Source organism: Crotalus tigris, unplaced genomic scaffold (genome assembly GCF_016545835.1).
Source record: "Crotalus tigris isolate CLP2741 ecotype Arizona unplaced genomic scaffold, ASM1654583v1 scf7180000018199.9712020701:307424, whole genome shotgun sequence".
NCBI classification, from domain to species: Eukaryota; Metazoa; Chordata; class Lepidosauria; order Squamata; family Viperidae; genus Crotalus; species Crotalus tigris.
In genome coordinates, this window is record NW_024096878.1 from 67462 (window position 1) to 86762 (window position 19301).

General features: G+C 37.3%; 1 protein-coding gene across 1 annotated transcript; it reads right to left on the bottom strand.

Moving 5' to 3' along the window:
- TFPI (tissue factor pathway inhibitor) lies at positions 1 to 18542 on the bottom strand. The gene is made up of 6 exons (XM_039348897.1): positions 18325 to 18542; positions 13740 to 13778; positions 11827 to 12003; positions 10981 to 11067; positions 3821 to 4003; positions 1 to 1840 (listed from the first exon to the last, which is right to left on the bottom strand). Exons 1-6 carry the CDS (start codon positions 18494 to 18496, stop codon positions 1734 to 1736), a joined length of 765 nt encoding a protein of 254 aa, XP_039204831.1. The 5' UTR covers positions 18497 to 18542; the 3' UTR covers positions 1 to 1733.
- Between the last annotated feature and the right edge of the window lie 759 nt (positions 18543 to 19301).

Consider the following 19301-nt stretch of genomic DNA (forward strand, 5'->3'; position numbering starts at 1 on the left):
TTTTGGAATAAAGTTTTAATGTGGTTTTGATATGTTAACAGAATCTTGAAGTCCTGTCCAAGGCCCTCTACTTTAAGTTGTTGCTTTGAATTTCTTTATGTTTTCTGCTTTCTTGTAATGGCTCAGCATCTTCTTGTCCCTTCTTGGAGTCAAATGATCATTTCATCAGAAATCCCCCATAAATACCAATCCTCAAGTCTTATTTCTGGTTAATAATAATAATAATGATGATGATGATGATGATGATGATGGAAAGGACCTTGGAGGTCATCTAGTCTAACCCCCTGCTCAGGCAGGAAATCCTATACCATTTCAGACAAATGGGTGTCCAGTCTCTTCTTAAAAACTTCCAGTGTTGGAGCATTAACAACTTCTGGAGGCAGGTTGTTCCACTAACAAAGGTTCTTTCTTCTTTTCCATACACAACCATGCTTTACTTCATTCCCTTCTGGATGCAAAGATTTATTAGAGGCCTCCTTCCCTAATTCAACCCAAGAGTAATTAAAAACAGTGATTTGATAGAAAGACTGAAAAGGGTTTATATACATCTGAAGACACTGACATGCTAAAAAAGAAATATAACATTACAGTATGGTTTCCTACATTATGTATTTATATAACAGATTTTTTTTAAAAAAAAACATCATTTAGCTCGACAATTCTTAGATATTATTATAAAGGGATAAAATAAATGCAAAACTATATGCTAAATTTACAGAATATAAAAAGAAAGAATCTGGTTCATTATTTAAAAATGCTCAGGAAGCAACTAGTTTAAAAACATGCAGTAAAATTTAGAAATGCCTAATTAGCAGGGCTTTATATATAGATTTTGACTATATATTTATAATAAAAAAAAACCAATCAGTGATTTAGTTTTGATAATACTGCTTCAAGGAGCCTCTGAAGGTGATAGTTGTGCACCCATTTGCACTGAATTGCATTGATCGATTTGAATCCAGATTTTTGCACAGCCATACTAAAGCTTGTATTAATTTAAACCTTTGGCTTTTAAAATAGAAATTTAAATGAAATTGAAGTCTTGTTTAACATATTTCTTAGTGAATTTTGTGACTTGGAAAGCACTAATTTATTTCTTCCTGTGTATTTTTGTTACAAAACACTATCCTTTTTATTGTCAAGGTTTATTACAGTTGCAATAAGCTGATATAATATTTCTCTGCAGACTGAAGGATTAAACTTCTTTTTCTAAATTTCTAGATTCCATAGTATCTAACAATTGAAATAATTATTCTAAACTGTATATTGTCATATTAGGTTCAACAATTATATCCAAAGGAGTCCAATAATATTCTATTGCCTAAGGAACCATATAGCAAGGAATCAGTCTTCAGGCAAATCAATTACCTATGAGAGTAAAACAAAGTGATCTTCAGTCACAAGGCTGTATATTCAGCAAATTCTGTATGATATACGGGTCAGAGTGATTGGATAATGTCAGAATAAGAAGATAAAGTGAGCTAGTTCTGGATCACAGCCTTTTTTTCTGCAATTCTATGTAATAATCATAGAAAAAAAACCCCACACCATTAATTTTACAGTAAAAGGTTTGGTTCCTAACTGGCAAATCGCCAGGGGAATAGAGAGACATAAAGGTTGCTATAGAAAACCTTGATAAATAACTTGTATGGTACATTGTTAAATAATGTGGGTAATATAAGAATAGTAGATCTTAAAATGAAACATTTTCAGAGTGTTTAATTATATAGTGCTCAAATCCTTTCAATAACAATTGCCCCATCCACCAGCTTGACTACTTGTTTCTTTCTTTTCCGACGTATTTTCATGACACCTTTTTGTCCCTTCTTTGAAATGAAACCTGGGGGAGGAGAAAAAAATGACAAAATATACTAAACAGCATGCCATATTTTTCTCTTTCTTTCTCCACCTCAATTTCCCGCCTTCTTTTTGTTGTTTCCCTTTTGTCTAATTATATATTACAAACTCCTTAAAGTGGGAACATTAAAAACACACACACACACACACACACACACACAGCTGTCATAATTTAGGACTAACGATATACAGCAATTGTTCCGGTAGCTGAAAGCATTGTGACAAGAGACATTGATGCCTTTGGTGTACCTACACGCTTCTATTTCATTAGGACGAATAAAAGATTAACAAACCAAAAGCCTGTTTAAGAAAGGCACAGGCGTGGTCTTCTGGGAGGGGAAAGCCAGGAAGTGGCCCTTCTTTGTCATGACTCCTGCCCTCTGGAATAATATTTCCCCTGAGATTTGTATGATTGTCACCCTGACCTTAACTTAACAAGCCCTCAAAACCTGCCCCCCCCATCAAGTGTTGGGTTACAGTAGATGGTAGAGCATCTGTGTGGTGTTTTGGTGTTGTTTTTCCAAATTCTTCTTTTTAAGGTTTCATACATTCATACTTTATATTGTTTTATTTTGCAACCTGCTCAGAATTATAAAAAAGAGAGTAGCCTATGAATGAATGAATAAATGAATGGATGGAAACTGGTATCAAAAACACAAGGAGATAGTTCTCTTTGGAATAATCTCCAGCCCTGTGGAAGGAGGATTAGGTACATTCACCACCCTGAGTTATTTATAAAGATAATAAAGGCAGGATAAAAAAAAAATATTTTAAGAATCATCTGAAGGAACTCCTGGTTAGAAATAGATATCTATTTCTAACCAGGAGTTCCTTCAGATGATTCTTAAAATATTTTTTTTATCCTGCCTTTATTATCTTTATAAATAACTCAGGGTGGTGAATGTACCTAATACTCCTTCCTCCTATTTTCCCCACAACAACCCAGTGAGGGGGGGTGGGTGGGCTGAGAGAGCGAGGGACTGGCCCAAAGTCACCCAGCTGGCTTTCATGCCTAAGGTGGGTCTATAATTCACTGTCTCCTGGTTTCCAGGCAGCATCTTTATCACATCAAACTGGCTCTCTTTATTTGTTACAAGTGTATTCCACTCTTTCTGTATTGAGATCAGTGCATTGTACATGTTCCCCCTCCTCCCCCATTTTGCAAATTCTACATATATTCCATAGTCTTACAAGTTAGTGTGAAGTAGGTGATTGGAGTAAGAGTTAATGACATCAACAGAATATCAAGCTTCTATGGTCCTAGTTAGGTACTTAATCGGGTATTCTTGACTGCTTCACAATGTAACATTCAAAAGAGATGCTTCAAAACAAAACAGGGAAGGGGGGCTTGTGAGTGTATTGAAATACAATCATAAGAGCTGCAGCCAGCATCATTGATAGGGAGAGAAGGTGAAAATTCAGCAACCTCTGATGAGGTTTTCAGCCCCATTAGATTGGCGAAGCATACTGATTGGTTGCTATCGCAAACCTTAAAAGCTTGTGTATTGCACTCAAACTCCTGACAGGAGACAGTCTGAATCTTTTCTATTCAGCTGTGCTAATGGCTGTGTTTAGGGCTTCCAGAAGATGCATTCTGTAGGTGCTTGTTAAAGGACAGATTTCTTTGACTTGTGTACTCAGTAGTAATACTTTACAAATGAAGGCATATATATATGTCCCAGGATAATGTGGCAAAATCCAATCTGGGTCAGTCACCAGGACCAGAGATTTAGTCTTCTGAGCCTTCAGACTGGTGCTGGAGCCCATCTTCAGAGAACTTCTCTCTACTGTTCCAATATATATTCCAACAGAGAGAAGTTCCATGAACATGGACTCAAGCATGAGTCCAAAAGCTCGGAAGAGTTTAAACCTCTGGTCACGATGACTGACCCAGATTGGATTTTGCAGTAATACTTTAACGAAGAATACTTCAACCCAAGTGTTGCAAGGCTTGCGACTGTACCTTTCTTGCACATCTTCACACAGGCCTTCCTAGAGGTAAAATTATTTTCATTCCCACCACATCCAGTGTAGCTGAATGGACGGCATTTTCCAGTAGTCTGATTATAGAAGAACCGTTTCTCATTTGCTTTGCAAAGTCCTCTGTCCATGGGCATCACACAAAGAGAAGGGAGCAGAAACAAGTCTAGACATAATAAGTAAGAAAACATGGTGAGAAATAGAAGAATCCTGAATTCTTGCACTTTTGGTTCTATGATAAATACCCATTTCTCCTATATTGCACTGAAGTTCTCATAATTTAAAATGTGCGTGTGTGTGGTATGCATGCGTGCATGTGTATTGTTGGGGAGGTTTTTAAGTCAAAGGAAAGTATCAAAAATTAATATAACATAAAACTGTGAATACACACACTTAATATAATAATTGTCATACAATATAAATATACTATTATTATTATTTTTTTAAAAAAAATAGAAGTGAAATCCATAGTGGCATGAATACAAGCAAACAGTAAAATATATCATGAAAAAGAACTGAATTTTCATGATAAAATCACAGGTATTTTATCCCAGATTATACCAATCTCATGCTCTCCAAATGTGATGGACCAACACCCCCTTTCCTGTGCAATAAGGCCAATGGATATGAAGGTTGTGAATGATGGGAATTCTCAGTCAAGCATCCCTAGATTGCCAGTTTGTGGCAATGCCATGCTGCACTAATAAATCTGACTTCCAAGATAGGTCAGTTAAATCAACCCTTGATTGAATTTGTTTAAAATGTGCGATGTTCTAGCTACTGTTCCAATTAGGTACATAGTTTCTAGATTTAACCAAGCTCAGCATGAATGGTTGTTTTTTCTCCAATACCGTATCTCATTAAAACCACTGTGAAATTGTATTTAAGCACCACATTCCATTATTTACAAGGTCACTCCTTTCATAAGCTGCTGCTTTCACATGTTTGTGAAAAATGAATTCTAGCAGCTAAAACTGTTCCCTAAAAACTTGATGTTTCAAGAAACTACAAGACACCATGACATTCAGCAGTTCTGAAACTTGTCCAGTTTAGAAGAATGCTGTCTGTTTGAAGACAAGGAAGGAAGACTGAAAAAGGGCACATGTTTTTAAGAGAGATAATCAAACAAAGAAGAAAAGAGATAACCCAGACATATGATGGTATGAGAAGCTTAATAGAAGGTACACTGCAGCTCTAACTTGATAGTTTGGGGAGAGCTAGATAAAGTGATTTCTGCTAGTGGGCCTTCTCTGGCCAAGTCAGACACTACAGTTCTGACACCATAGCTCAGGGGTCTTCAAACTTGACCCTTTTATGACTTGTGGACTTCAACTCCCAGAATTCCTCAGCCAGCATGCCTGGCTGATGAATTCTGGGAGTTGAAGTCCATAAGTCATAAAAGGGTCAAGTTTGAAGACCCCTGCTATAGCCTTAGGACCAAGCACCAAGAACTAGGACTGAGCACCAAGAACTAGAAGCAGCACTGGCCAGTGAAGCTGGTAGTCATTTTAATTTCTTATTATATTGCTGCAAACTGATATTATATTAGGGTATTATCAAACACACACACACACACACACACACACACACACACACACACACACAGTGTCCAATTATATGTTACATTAGCAGTATTCAACAACAATCCCAACAAATGTCAGGTTTCTGGAGCAGCCAAAGAATCCCAGGTGTCTGACATTGGCTACAACATATTATGCAAAGCCTACAGTATTCCTGCTGAAAGATAATTGTACTTCTCCGCTTGTGCCTGGAAATGAAACCAAAATGCAGTTTATGGGGTGTTTTACAGCTAGATTCATTGTCCTTTCTAGCATTAGATCCCAGATACCTTCAGAGGTGTCCTCAAGCATTAAAACAAATAGACAAGCACATAACAACAATAAAAGAGATGCAGTCTTCGTGAGACTAAGTAGTAAAGAATGTTGTCTTCTGAAACAACCATGAAAGAGAAACAGCAATAAGTCTATTTGGTGCAAAGATACCAGTGATTTGTGTGAAGAATCAAGAGGGTTTTATGAAACTTAAGCAAAGCAAGGACTGGTCATTGGAGGCTTTAAGGGCCTTGATTTTCTAGATGAGAAATAATGATAGAGATAGTATTATGGCATCCAAACCTGTCCAGGTTCGTAGCTTGTAAAAAAAAGGCAATAAAAACCTAAAGCTTAAATTATTTTACAAAACTAAGTAAAATCTTAAATTATATGTATGTGCTGCTAGGTTACAGGAAAAAAAAAAAAAAAAACCACAGGGGAAACAGCCGAAATAGCAATTCGCTTATAAAATGCCAGGAAGGAAATCTCTCCCTCAGTCAGTTTAGACTCAAACTAAACATAGAGAACACGTCTTTTCATTTAATAGAAAGCAACAGATTCACATTGTGCCTCTGAGGGGGTCCTTTTCTATGAAACTATTGAACAAGCTTTTCTTCAGTGCCTTTCGTGCTCTTTGCACAGAACATGCAGGGTTTTTAATTTAAACTCACTTCCAGTTTATCCCAGGGGTTGACTGAAGGCATTTTGGTGTCAAGAGAAAGTGAACTAGACAAAGAAACTACTTTAATGTTGAATTTATTAACTGCAGCAAGGTTATTAGTAGGCTCGTATTGGAAGAAGGACTCGTTGCCTACTTTAGAAGAATGGATATTTAAAGTTTCTAACTTTGCAGAAATGGCAAAAATTTCTGCTTATTTGAAGGATCATACACAAGAAAGATATATTATTGTATGGAGAAGATGGATAGATTATATTCAGAAAAAATATGGGACTATAAAGTTTCATTTATTTTATGAGTAAATTTTATAGTAACTGTTGTAGAGATTTGTTTATATGACTTAATTTAAGGGGAGTTAAAGGTTAAGTATGATGTTTTTTTTCTCTTTTTTCTTTTTTTCTTTTTTATTATTGTTAACTTTCTTAATAATAACCCTGTATTCTGCTCTGGGAAGCGAGGGGGGGAGGGTTGAGGGTGGGTGGGTGGGTGAGTGGGTGGGTAATGATAATATAGTCATGGCAAATGCTTGGGCATTTCCCCTATGCTGCGTTCATGTGTGTGAGAGGGATGAGAGGGGAGGAAGGAGTAGGGAGGAAGTAGGATGGTTAGAGGAGATGGGGAGGGGAAGAGAGTAGGAGGGGAGGAGAGAAAGAGGAGGGAAGTAGGGAAGGATTAGAGAGGGTGGACACAGCCTGGGGGGAATGGGCAGGCGGTACCAATGGTTAGGAATTCATTTTATTTTGTATGAATAAATGGAAAATAAAAACTTTTTAATAAAAAAAAGAGAAAGTGAACTAGGTGCTTAATTCTACACTGGGCAGATGATACAACTTTGCACATCAAGGCTCCTTCCTTTAGGAAGACAAGAAACAATGGATGGAAACTAAACAAGGAGAGAAGCAACTTAAAACTAAGGAGAAATTTCCTAACAGTGAGAACAATTAATAAGTGGGATGGCTTGCCTCCAGAGGTTGTGGGTGCTTTTAAGAAGAGACTGGACCGCCACTTGTTTGGAATGTTATAGGGTCTCTTGCCTGAAAATAGGGTTGGGCTAGAAGACCTCCAAGGTCCCTCCCAACTGTTATTCTATGTTCTATATTATGTTAGCAGAGCCATTTCCTAGAACATCTCGAGGTGTTTCTTAATCCCCTTAATCTTGCATTTTGAATTTATTCTTTTGCCTCTTCTGTAAAGTTGGCCAAATGGAAACATGCACACATATGAATGCACTCACACACATACTCACAAAGCGAAACAACATCAAGTTGAAGAAAGTAGCTAAGTAGGTGGATGAAATTCTGTCCATAAAATTTTCCTATCTATGAATATCTCCATTCAAAAACAGCACAATGACAGTCGTGGCAACATGACTGAAGCCCTGCCTCTTTGCATATGCGTGTGACATCAACACATATAAGAAGGAGTAGAGCTTCAGTCAAATTGTCATGGCCACCATCTTGCCTTTTTTGACTCACTCCCCATAAAACTCTGCTGCTCAGGACACTTTTTCCAAATTTCAAATGTCTGTCTGTCTGTCTGTCTGTCTGTCTCTCTCTCTCTCTCTCTCTCCCTCCCTCCCTCCCTCCCTCTTTCTCTCTCTCTCTCTCTCTCTCTGTATTTCATACCCCTGCTGTAAGGATTATGATAGCTAATTATGAAATACCATTTCCATTAAAATATGCAATTAACAATTAACAGAGCAGTAATAAATTGCTGATATTATTTAACTACCGCAAGGAATACTTGGTGGCTGGCTGTTTTGTCAAGGAATGATACTACAGGAGTCAGTTGACCCAGAAAGAATAGTAGCTCAGCACACTATCTAGACTCAGAGATAATAGCAACGTTTCATGCCTTGCTAAAGCCATTTGAAAACAGTTCATAAATTAATGGCATCTTCAAATCTCTTTCATTAGAGTGAAATTTTATCTAGTTCTTTTCTATATGATTATCTGATTACTTTTGCCACTTACCAAGAAGATTGCTGTGCAAGAAAAAAGGGCAAATTAAATTGTTTCCATTAAGCCCTGCAAGTTGGCTTTATATCTAGTTAGGCGTTTAGAGGAAGATACTTTGGTGCATGTGTATGAACGTGTGTTTATTTGTGCGTATCTGAGTAATGTAGAAGTATTTCTCGACTGGTCATTTAGCAAATGTTTGAAGTTACAGCAGACACTCCCTCCCCAGCAGAAAATACCCCATAGTTGTTTGCCCTTAATCACAGGGATGCTACAGCACCCCCCCCAGCCTATCTCCCCCTCTCCCCATCAGACCCCACATTCTCCTCCTTACCCATCACCCACTGCACACTTGCCTTTCAAAGAGTTCTGGAGTTTGGGTTTAGAAAATACAGTAACTGTTTTTTTTTTGCTGGGTTGTATGGTGCAATTTCAGAATTATTGCTGCTTGGAAAATGGTGGCCATTTCCTGGATCATGCAGCCCAGCCCAGCAAAAACAGCTTGCTTTGCTCCCCTAACTTGAACTATAGAGTTCTTCGAAAGGTAAGTGTGTAATGGGTGACATGAGGTAAGGGAAAAGGTATTAGGCCCAGTGGGATGGAAAGCAGGCCCAAGGCCTATGGGCCTCCTGAGGAGCAGGAAGTGGACCATGGGATGCCTTAAAGGTGGGGAAGGCTTTGGGAGCCCTGGGCCAAGGTCTCCTCCAGAGCCCAAGCCACCCCATGCTTTGCTTCATGATCTGCATGTTCATTAAACAACCTCATTGGGAAGAGAGCAGGGATGATCACATGGGTACTTCACTTAATGACCATCATGACATTTGACCGTAATGGACAAGTTCCATTACAGTCATGAGTCAGGGACTATCTGTAATGTGATCTCATCAGGATTTTGTAATTCTGTCAGACTGTTCCTCACTGTGGCTCTATAGGAGTGCCAAGATATTCTTAGAAGATAGCACTCCTAAGTTCTAAGAACTAGAACTAAGAACTTCTAAGCTACCATATTTTCCCACTGATATGTACTCCTGACTGGACAGGTTTAAGTTTTGAGTGGATTGTCCAAATTCAACAGCATATCCTTGCCTACGCAAGGAAGAAGAATCAACCTAAAGACATACAAACATGAGATGTGTTTAGCTGCTCAATCAGGGCAAACACCAAAAAAGTATTGTTAGTTATTCTTGAAACAGTTTTAATGCTTTATTTATTTATCTACTCAGAACATGTCTGTACCATCCTTCATCTTGATTGGATTTTGGGTGACACAAGAGAGGCTTTCCTCCATCCCATTGCTGAATTAGGTGATTATAGTCCAAGCAAAGTTCTATGTTCTGTCATGAATGAAGCCAGGATATAGAAAAACCACACAGCACTTTCCCATCATAGGCAGTCCCAAAGTTCATTAAGAAGATCTCCCTGGACTTTTCTTACATACACTCCAGTTTTCTAGCCAGCATGCATAATCCACAAACTACCAGCCAGTTCCCAGAAGCACATCTGAATGCAAGTGCAGATGGCCAGAAGAAAAATATAGCAACCGTGATCAGTCTTTTTCCAGCTGTTCCTTTCTCCCTGACGTATAACTGTGGATCATAAAAATGAGAAGTCTCAATCTCCAATATGGTGTACTCTCATGGAAAAGCAATGGCAATAAACCTTTCAAAGAGAGTTCTCAGATTAAAAAAACAGCAACAATAAAAATAAAGAAGAGCAAAAACAACAGAAGGGATTTATTTCTGTCACTAACAATTACCTCAGAAATGTTAGTATTTATTATTTCTTTTCTGATATTTATATATCCCAAGTCTCGAGACTCTAGGAGATATGTAGGATAGTTAGGTAACAATTAAAAATGAGCTGAAATGAATGAAACTCTGATTTAATTTATTAATGAAGATTTTATAGTCTATTTTTTGTTTTGGCTTTCCTGGACTCATCTATTTTTCCTCAGTGATGTTTGGAGGGAGAGCCATTAATCTAAAGACAAAGTGCATATTCCTGATGTGAACACAGTGGTGCCACTGACTCCTTCAGGCAGAAAGCAGTAAAATATAAATTCAGCACATTCAGAAGGAATAATCTGTCAGATAACATGCTAGGTGCTAGCATGCATTGTGTGACTATTCCCATGTTGCAATGGCATGTTAGAAATTTGAGATCTCCTTGGTAAACTATAGTTTAGCAGTGGCACAGTCAAAACAGAAATTCCTAGCAATTTCTATCATACCCAGTATTAGTTAGCAGGCCTGAGTGTGTTTTTGGTTGTTACCAGTCAGAATAAATAATATAATATACACTGTGTGACCTGGTTAAGGAAGCTTCATATGTTCATATGCTATGGTTCCTTTCTATTGAGGCATTATATATGAAAGTGATAAAAAGGAACTTTACTATATTTTAGGAGAATAATAGAATGCACCGAGAAGCAGCTTTTCCATGAGGGCAGGCACAAACACCTGATTTTTAAAAAGCAAGTATACAGATGATGGAGTACAGAGGAAATAAAAAATGGAGGAATCGGTCACCAAGCTTTGCACAAACCCCCTTAGTTAGTAAACTGAATGCCCTTCAGAATCACTAGAGGCAAAGTAGAAACATGACAGGGAAAAGTTCAGATTAGAAATGTAGAGTGAGCCTAATTCTTACTCAGCAATAAATTATTAATACATACCTTGCTTAATAAGTGGAGCACTATTATTACCAATAGTACTAAAAACCATGTGGTCACCATCTATTTGTAGTGAATTGGCTGAGGGGACTGAAATTTAAAAAAAAGTCTGATCAAAATGGTATATTGGGACAGAGAAAATGGTGATTAACATTTATTTAATACCCAAAGTATTATCTGAACTTACTTAAACTAAGAAGCAGTTTTCACTTCATTTACATTTGTTTACATTAAACTGAAACAGGAGTTTATTCCGATCTTCTGTCCTGCACCATACTAGCTTGCTAATGCATAATTTAGGCAGTTCTTTCAGTGGAGACTTTCTGATTCCTTATTGCCTTTGATTTTTGTCCCCAATTATAAAGGCACATGATAGCAACCACCCATAGAAGCAACCTTCAAACTGAACATGGGAATGAATTTCTGTTGCAGCTTAGCACACACATTACCATTCCCACAGGCTTTGAATTCTATAAATTCCAAGTCCCATCAGCTATTGGTAATTCAGCCAATAAAAGCTGGTGATAGTTGCTTTATAAAAAGATCTGGAAGGCTACACTCTCTCCATTCTTACATTACATCAGTGGTTCTCAAATAGTGGGGCAGGCCCCCCAGGGGGGGCGCAAGGCTCCGTAAAGGGGGGCTCGTTTGACCTCGGCAAATACTGTCATATTGGACGCACGTGACACACGCAAAGGACCCGATTGGATAGACAGTCACGCGGGGGAGGGGCGCGAAATGTTTTCTTCTTCCTAGGGGGGGCATGACAGAAAATAATTGAGAACCACTGCATTACACTAACAGACACTGAGAGATGCAGGTAAGTACCCATGAAACAGCTCCACTTACCCCTGTCATGGCAGGTATTTTGGCATTCTTGCAAAGATTTAAAGTTGTTTTGGTTTCCCAGGCATCCACCATATAGGAATTTTTCACACTGCTGTGACTCTTTGTTGTAGAAATACCTGGGAATTAATCCTCGGCAGACACCAGGGTCATTCTCCAAAAGGCAGTAGGTAGGCTTTTCTGTGAATTAGGGTTGTTTCAGGGAGGAAAATCATGTTACTGAACCCTCTTAACTTCCTGATCAAACCATTCAGTTCTAACTAAAGTTAAATGCTGCTCAGTCCCATTGACTTCAGGACGAAAGAGGTAGGAAATCTTTCAGTACTCTAGTTTTATAGGTGGAAAGATTTTAACATGTTCAGAATGTGACCCATAACATAATTGTGGTGTATTAATCCACAGCAGCTGGCTAAGGACTTGCTATATACTCTGCTTTGGTTTGCAAATAATATGGCTGGTTCAGTTTCTAGGATAGGCATAACAGAGACGGAATGTGAGGAGTTTCACAAACCTGGTTTATTCTGGTATTTTTTGAGCCACAGTTAGACAATAGCCCTCAAGAGATGCTGCCATAATATTTAATATTTAATTTGTCAGGCTTAAACTCAGCTATATTTACACAGTCTTCAAATGTAGGCTACAATTATGATTTCACCACAAATTGTTGAAAGTAAGAACAGCTTCAACTTCTAATACAGCTGGCAAATGGACAATAGTTTCAAAAACGTGCTCCAAAAAATAGCATAAAGATAACTCAGCTAAATTTGTCGATCAGATATCAGACTTCTCAGTCTGTTATTTATTTACAAAATTTATATCCTGCCTTTCTTTCAGAGTTCCAGATGGCGTATACACACACTGCTCCCTTGTCCCACTTTTTATACCAACAAAAGTGCTGTGAATCAGGTTGGGTTGAGGGAATAATTGGCCGAAAGTTACAAAATATATATCTGGGGGTAGATCTGAACTTGGTTATCCCACTTTTAATGCATCAGTTTGCACACTATTTCTATGTTAGTCTAATTACAGTGAAATGTTCTCCATCATTTCATTTTAAACTCAAACTTTAAACCTAAGGGGCCAAACTTAAATCTTGGTGATATGGGAAGAAATTAGTTTATTTAAGGATGAACCAAACTTATTGTTAGTGGCATTCAGAGGTCTTTCTGCTTGATCCCTATATCTCCTAAGAAAGAATAGATAGCACTGTTCTCTGACAGTTTTTGGATCCAGAAACTGAACTCTGAAATGAAATCAACTTTAATGCAATTCTTCCAAAATTGTGGATTCTTATGGGTAAAAATATCCTTCTGAATAATATTTTTTTTAAAAAAAGAATATCTGTCTTGCAACATACTGATTCTAATTCTCATGTCACTGCTTTCCTAGTACTTTGATTGGTTTCAATGGGATTCAAGATAATGGTACTTCTACAATCAAGATATTTATGTGCAAGGCAAAGAAGATAGACACTTAAAACCTAATTAACTAAGGATAATTGAGTTGATATGATATGAACGCTAATAATTTACCTTGACAATTTTCATTTCTCATTCATTATTCATTTTACAATGCAAACCTAATTGCAATACAATTATATTACATTATACATTGTAAATTGTAAGTTAAAATTATTGTATTGCATTGTACTGTTAATATGAAGCCCTCCAAAATCAAACACCATAAATAAAAGTGATCTCATTCTTGAGCCCCTCTCCTTCTTACAGATGAAAAGAAATATAAAAAAAATCATTATAGTTATTGTTTGCTGTGATAAGTATAGCAATCTTATAAGTTAACAAGAACTTGAGACATTTGAGTAAAATCCGTATAGTAACTTAACCCAGCCATATTTCTGTTGGTTAATTATTTCTTAATACTGAGAGATGACAAAACACAATAAAACAGTAAGTTACCTTTCTTAAGTATTAATTTCTTTGTATTCTCTGGTACATCTGAAATTGAAAAAGTAATTTTAAACTGGATCTAGAAATGGGTAAAAATTCTCATATGGTTATAATTTTTCAGAGTCATCTGAATCTCAGTGATTGGGGGGGGGGGGAAATGCTATTCTACAAGACAGCCACAGCCATAGAGTTCCGGGGTTCTATAAAATAAAATTCTTTAATAGACAGCACTTGTAACATATCAACTCAATCCAAACTGGTTGGGCAGGCTGAGATAATTGAGAGATAGTAGCAACAAACTTCACTGAAAATGATGAAGTCCAATGTAAGAAATGTACACAAAGCATCTAAATTAATTTCAGCAACTAGACAAGCAAGAGGCAATACCCTGGGTTCTAGTAATCAAACAAATTCGAAAGAGATTACAAATTATACATGTTGCAGAAAACCTTATAATCATGATTCTTTTTCAAACCTTATAAGTGTACAGTTATTCATTTTACAGATGCATCAGAAAATTTTACTATGGCATCTTTTTTCAGTTCCAAATTTAGAGGGACTCCATGAAGTTTTGTTTTCCATGGATATTTACTTATTATCTGTCAAATTTAGGTACTGCCCATCTCACAGGGTGACTCTGGGTAGTATAGAGTTAAAAGCATAAAAGCCACATAAAAATACAGTGCATCAATAGAAGAGCCAAATAAAAACAAGAATAAAATAAGTTAGACCAGGGGTCCCCGACCTTGGCGATTTTAAGAATTGTGAACTTCAATTCCAAGAATTCCTCAGTCAGCAAAGCTTAAAGTCCACAAGTCTTAAAGTCGCCAAGGTCGGGGACCCCTGAGTTAGATGTTAAAAGGTGTGTGTGTGTGTGTGGTAGGGGAAAGATGTCAAGGTGCCAATCATCCCCAGGGTTGCCTGCTGCTCAGTGAGCCCCATTCGAATTGGCCGAGCCAGGTCTTCAAACTCCTTCAAAATCCCAGGAGACTGACAGCCCACCTCACTTCTGAAGGGAGAATATTCCAGAGGATGAGGGTAATGACCCTTTTTCTGGACCTCATCAGTCAAAATTCTTTAAATGAAAGGTTCTATAACATAACTTCCCTGCTTGCATGATGTAACCTTCCTTCTCATCTTAAAAGGATTTTGAATTTTCTTGGAGATTAAGGTTGAGGGGCATGATTCAAGCCTTTTTCCTTTGGAGACCGGGATCTTATTTCCTCATCTGGCTTTTGTTAGGTTTGAATTAAACACCTCACCTTATGCTGCATTTATGCACCCTTAAAACGTGCACCTGGGGCCCTGACTGGTTTAGCTTCTCCAGATCAGCATATAAATTCATGATGTTTATTATACTTGCCCATTGCTGTGCTTTCACTTGCCTTAACTGAATAAGTAAGATTGTTTTTTCTGGCAGAAAGATTTATTAAAAGTTGCTCCTTGGGATTTTCTGAATCAGTCAGCTATTTGATAGTACTTTTCTCTGCTGGAAACTCTGGAATATCTAAATCCCCGGTGAATTAACTTCTTGGTTATAAGGTATATTTCCCACTTGGACTTTTAGTATATATGGGCATAACTTTATTGCACTTTATTACACAGTTAGTGCACGTTTTTTTTTACAAGACCTTTCACCAGCAAAAAGATTGCGACTCGCTGAGGGCTCAGATGATTAGCATTTTTTAGCAATGAAGTATTTTTTTAATTAAAATAAGTATATTGGCTTTCTTTTTCACACTTAATAGACCACAGTATAATGTAAACATCACATTTATATAGACTGGGAAACAAAAATATTTGTGTAATTTACTTTATTGCAATATTTGCTTTATTACAGAACCGAACCTACAATATATCTGAAGTATGCCTGTATTACTAAACTTGGATAACATCTGCTTTATGTGTATAGTGTTAGTACTGATTGAAGTTTAAAACATGGAAATTGCCTACAGCAGGCATGTCAAACTGCCAGCCTGCGGGCCGGATGTGTCACGCCAAAACCACGCCCACCCCATTGCTGGCAATGGGGAAAAAGTTGCGATACATCACGCAACGTCATGTGACGTCGTGAGTTTGACATGCCTGGCCTACAGCATCAAATTTACATTTGTTGGTAATGTGGGGTAGGGTGGTGGATACATAGGGCTTAATGTTCATTTTGACTGTGAAATTGAGATATGGAGCTTACTATTCAAAATACTTTCCAAAAGTTTTATATTTATCTTTGATCTATTTTTAATTCCAAGAAGGACCAGAGTTCTGGTGTACAAGGGTGTTTCACATGCACATGGCACCAAATTTAATTTGTGATGTCTCCAGGGATGGCTGTAATCACTAACTAATACTTTGGGAAACTACAAGAATAGGGCGAGTTGGATCAATGATCTAATTTGATGCAAGGCTGTTTCCTAGAGTTTTATGTTTCCTAACACTACCCTAGAACAGATATACAGCCCCCCAAAAAGCAGTAAGCAATATCCAGCTCCTCATTGCAAGATTCCCTGCCCCCATTGCTGCATATACAGAACAGGATGAAATATATCTATCCTAAATCATAACAAGTTTTTTTTTTAAATGACACTATCCTTGCCTGTTTTGTATTTCTGTTTTTTAAACTTAATTTCAAAAATACGATCTGACAATAATATAGTGGTAACTATTCTTGAATCTACTGTTGGAGAGAAATATTTTTTTTCCCCTATGACAACACCTAAACACTTGAATTTCCTTCATTGTTCACCTTTTGGAAATGTCTGAAATCATTTTTATTCCAACGTGCGGTCAATGTTTTATGTTTTCTTGGGGATATCAATGAAGATGTTTGCTGGGGTCAAAAAAGTCAGTCTGGCTTCTGTGATCGTGCAATGCATGTGAAAATGTGGCAAGGTGTTGACTATAAGGTCCCAGTCACAATCATTACTTTTTGACTGCCCCCTCTTCCTTATACAGACCTCTGGATGTTGAAGAATAAATAATATATAATGAGATAGAGATAGAGATAGATAGAGAGAGAGAGAGAGAGAGAGAGAGATGGAGAGGGAGAGAGAGAGAGAAATTATCTGGGATGACAATGAAGATGCTTATAGGGAAGAGGTGAAGGCTCTGGTGGCCTGGTGCAATAAAAGTAACCTGGTTCTAAATGTTGATAAAACAAAGGAGATCATTGTAGATTTTAGAAAGAGTCATACTACACTCAGTATCAAGGATGCAGCTATAGAGGTGATCAACAGTATTAAGTATCTTGGGGTGCAGATAACAATCCGAATTGGTCTCGCCACACCTCATCCTTAATGAAGCGTGCAAACCAGCGTCTGCATTTCCTGTGTCGGGTGAGGAGAGCACATCTTTCTCCTTCTATCCTGGCCACTTTTTACAGAGGCACAACTGAGACCATTTTAACAAACTGCATCACTCTCTGGTTTGGTGGCAGCAGTGCCTCAGCTAGAAAGTCCATACAGAGAATGGTAAGGATAGCCGAGAAGATCGTAGGAAGCTCGCTCCCTGGTATTCAGGATGCTGCTTATAAGCGCTATGTGCTTAGAGCTCAAAACATTGTTAGAGACCCCACACACCCACTTTACGGTCTGTTTTTGTTGCTCCCTTCTGGGAGGAGGTTTCTAAGTATTTCTAGCAGGACTACCCAATTCTGTAATAGCTTTGCTTTCTATACCATCCATCTGGTAAACTCGTAAACTTTGTTTTTCTTGCCATGCACATGTATAAATAACCTGAATTAGGCTATTATTTCTCTGTGTCATATAATATATGTGGGTATAGGCATATTTATTTATTTATGAGACTTATATACCGCTTTAATTGCAAGCACTCTCTAAGCGGTGTACACCAGTAAGCAATGTATATATATATATTTACATTGCCCCCAACAATCTGGGTCCTCATTTTACCTACCTCGGAAGGATGGAAGGCTGAGTCAACCTTGAGCCGGTGAGATTTGAACCGCTGACCTGCTGAACACAGTCAGCTAAAGTGGCCTGCAGTACTGCACTCTAACTACTACGCCACCTCGGCTCTTAATTTATTTTTGTCATATTTATGTAGTGTATAATGGAGGTGGTGACCCTTTGAGAACTGAATGCAGTGAAATTTCATTTTAATGTATGCCGATTAGTGTACATTCAAAGTGACAATAAAGTTATTATTCTATTCTATTCTATTCTATTCTATTCTATTCTATTCTATTCTATTCTATTCTATTCTATTCTATTCCATTCCATTCCATTCCATTCTAGATAGAAAGATGAATGGATAATTATATATATATATATTATATGATTTATTCTTCAACACCCAGAGGTCCATATAAGGAAAAGAGAACAGTCAAAAAGTAATGATTGTGACTGGAACTGCATAGTCAATATACACACACACACATACACATATGTAAAACCTTTCTCACTTTGTTAAAATTCAACACTAGATCATAAATACTTTCCTCCTGATCACGTATATATTTGTATATTCTGCAAATAGTATATAGGATAACAATCTGATAAGTTTTGTGTGAGACTTAAAAAGAAGTGTTTCTTTTGAAAAAAAGACAACAAAGAATTGTAGCAAGGTATATACTGACCTTTTATGACACACGTTTGTTGACATTCTTCTAAGGTTAGAAAGTTGTTTTCATTGCCTTGACATCCACCAAAGTTAAAACTTTCACAGTGGCGGGTATGAATGTTGAAATGAAAGCGGGTGTACAGGGCTTTGCAGGGACCAGAATCAGCTTTCAAGGCACAGATCGACATGCCTAGTATGAGTGGGGATAAATTGAGACCTGAAAGAAGGCAGATAACAGTATTTCATATACTGTGTACCCTGATATAAATTGAACAGTATTACAGCCAAAGGTATTTGAAGGAATCTAAACATGATGTATCATATATATTCAGTTCTGTTTCCAAGAGGTAGAATGAAAATATCTGTAAAATATTCCTGCTTGGTCCAACACAACATTTCAGTTTGTGTTTGTGCATCTTCAAGTCAGTGTTGACTTCTGATGACTATCTGGATTAGTCACTGTAGATTTTTTTTTAAAATCCCTTTATTATTTTTATGAATAATACCTGAACAACACAGTACTCCTTTCTCTTTCTATTTTTGTTTAGTAAAATTTTCTTTATCCTTGCATCCTTCTTGCATCTAAAAGAGAGTGATTGACTCAAAGTGACACATTTGGTTTCATTTTTATGGTAGGACTGGATGCCTCCTAGTTTATAACTTGGTACCCTAACCACTGCATCAAACTGGCTTTCCTTCTTTATGTACGGAGTACCATTATGCCCTAAAATCAAATTAGTGATCACCCTGGGAATAAAACAACCATAAATAATTAACTTATAACTGTAATTCATATAGAAACTTGAGGCTTCATAAAGTAAAACTTTTCTACTGGATGTAAAACTCTTGAATCCAAAATCTAGATTTTAGTTTATTTAGTGGAAAGAAAGCACTTGCTTAGTCTGGCATTTTGTCTGCAATCTGAATTTTATTTATTCCTTCCTCCACATTTACTTTAGAACAGAATTTGCTCTTGACAGCAGATGAAAATCC

Excerpts from the sequence above, each read along its gene's own strand:
- TFPI (XM_039348897.1), bottom strand. The coding sequence starts at position 18,496 with ATGTCGATCTGTGCCTTGAAAGCTGATTCTGGTCCCTGCAAAGCCCTG. Across the intron at positions 12,004-13,739 it reads GAAATTAATACTTAAGAAAG|AAAAGCCTACCTACTGCCTT; the intron begins GTAACTTACTGT and ends CCTAATTCACAG. Across the intron at positions 11,068-11,826 it reads AAATACCTGCCATGACAGGG|TCCCCTCAGCCAATTCACTA; the intron begins GTAAGTGGAGCT and ends TTTAAATTTCAG.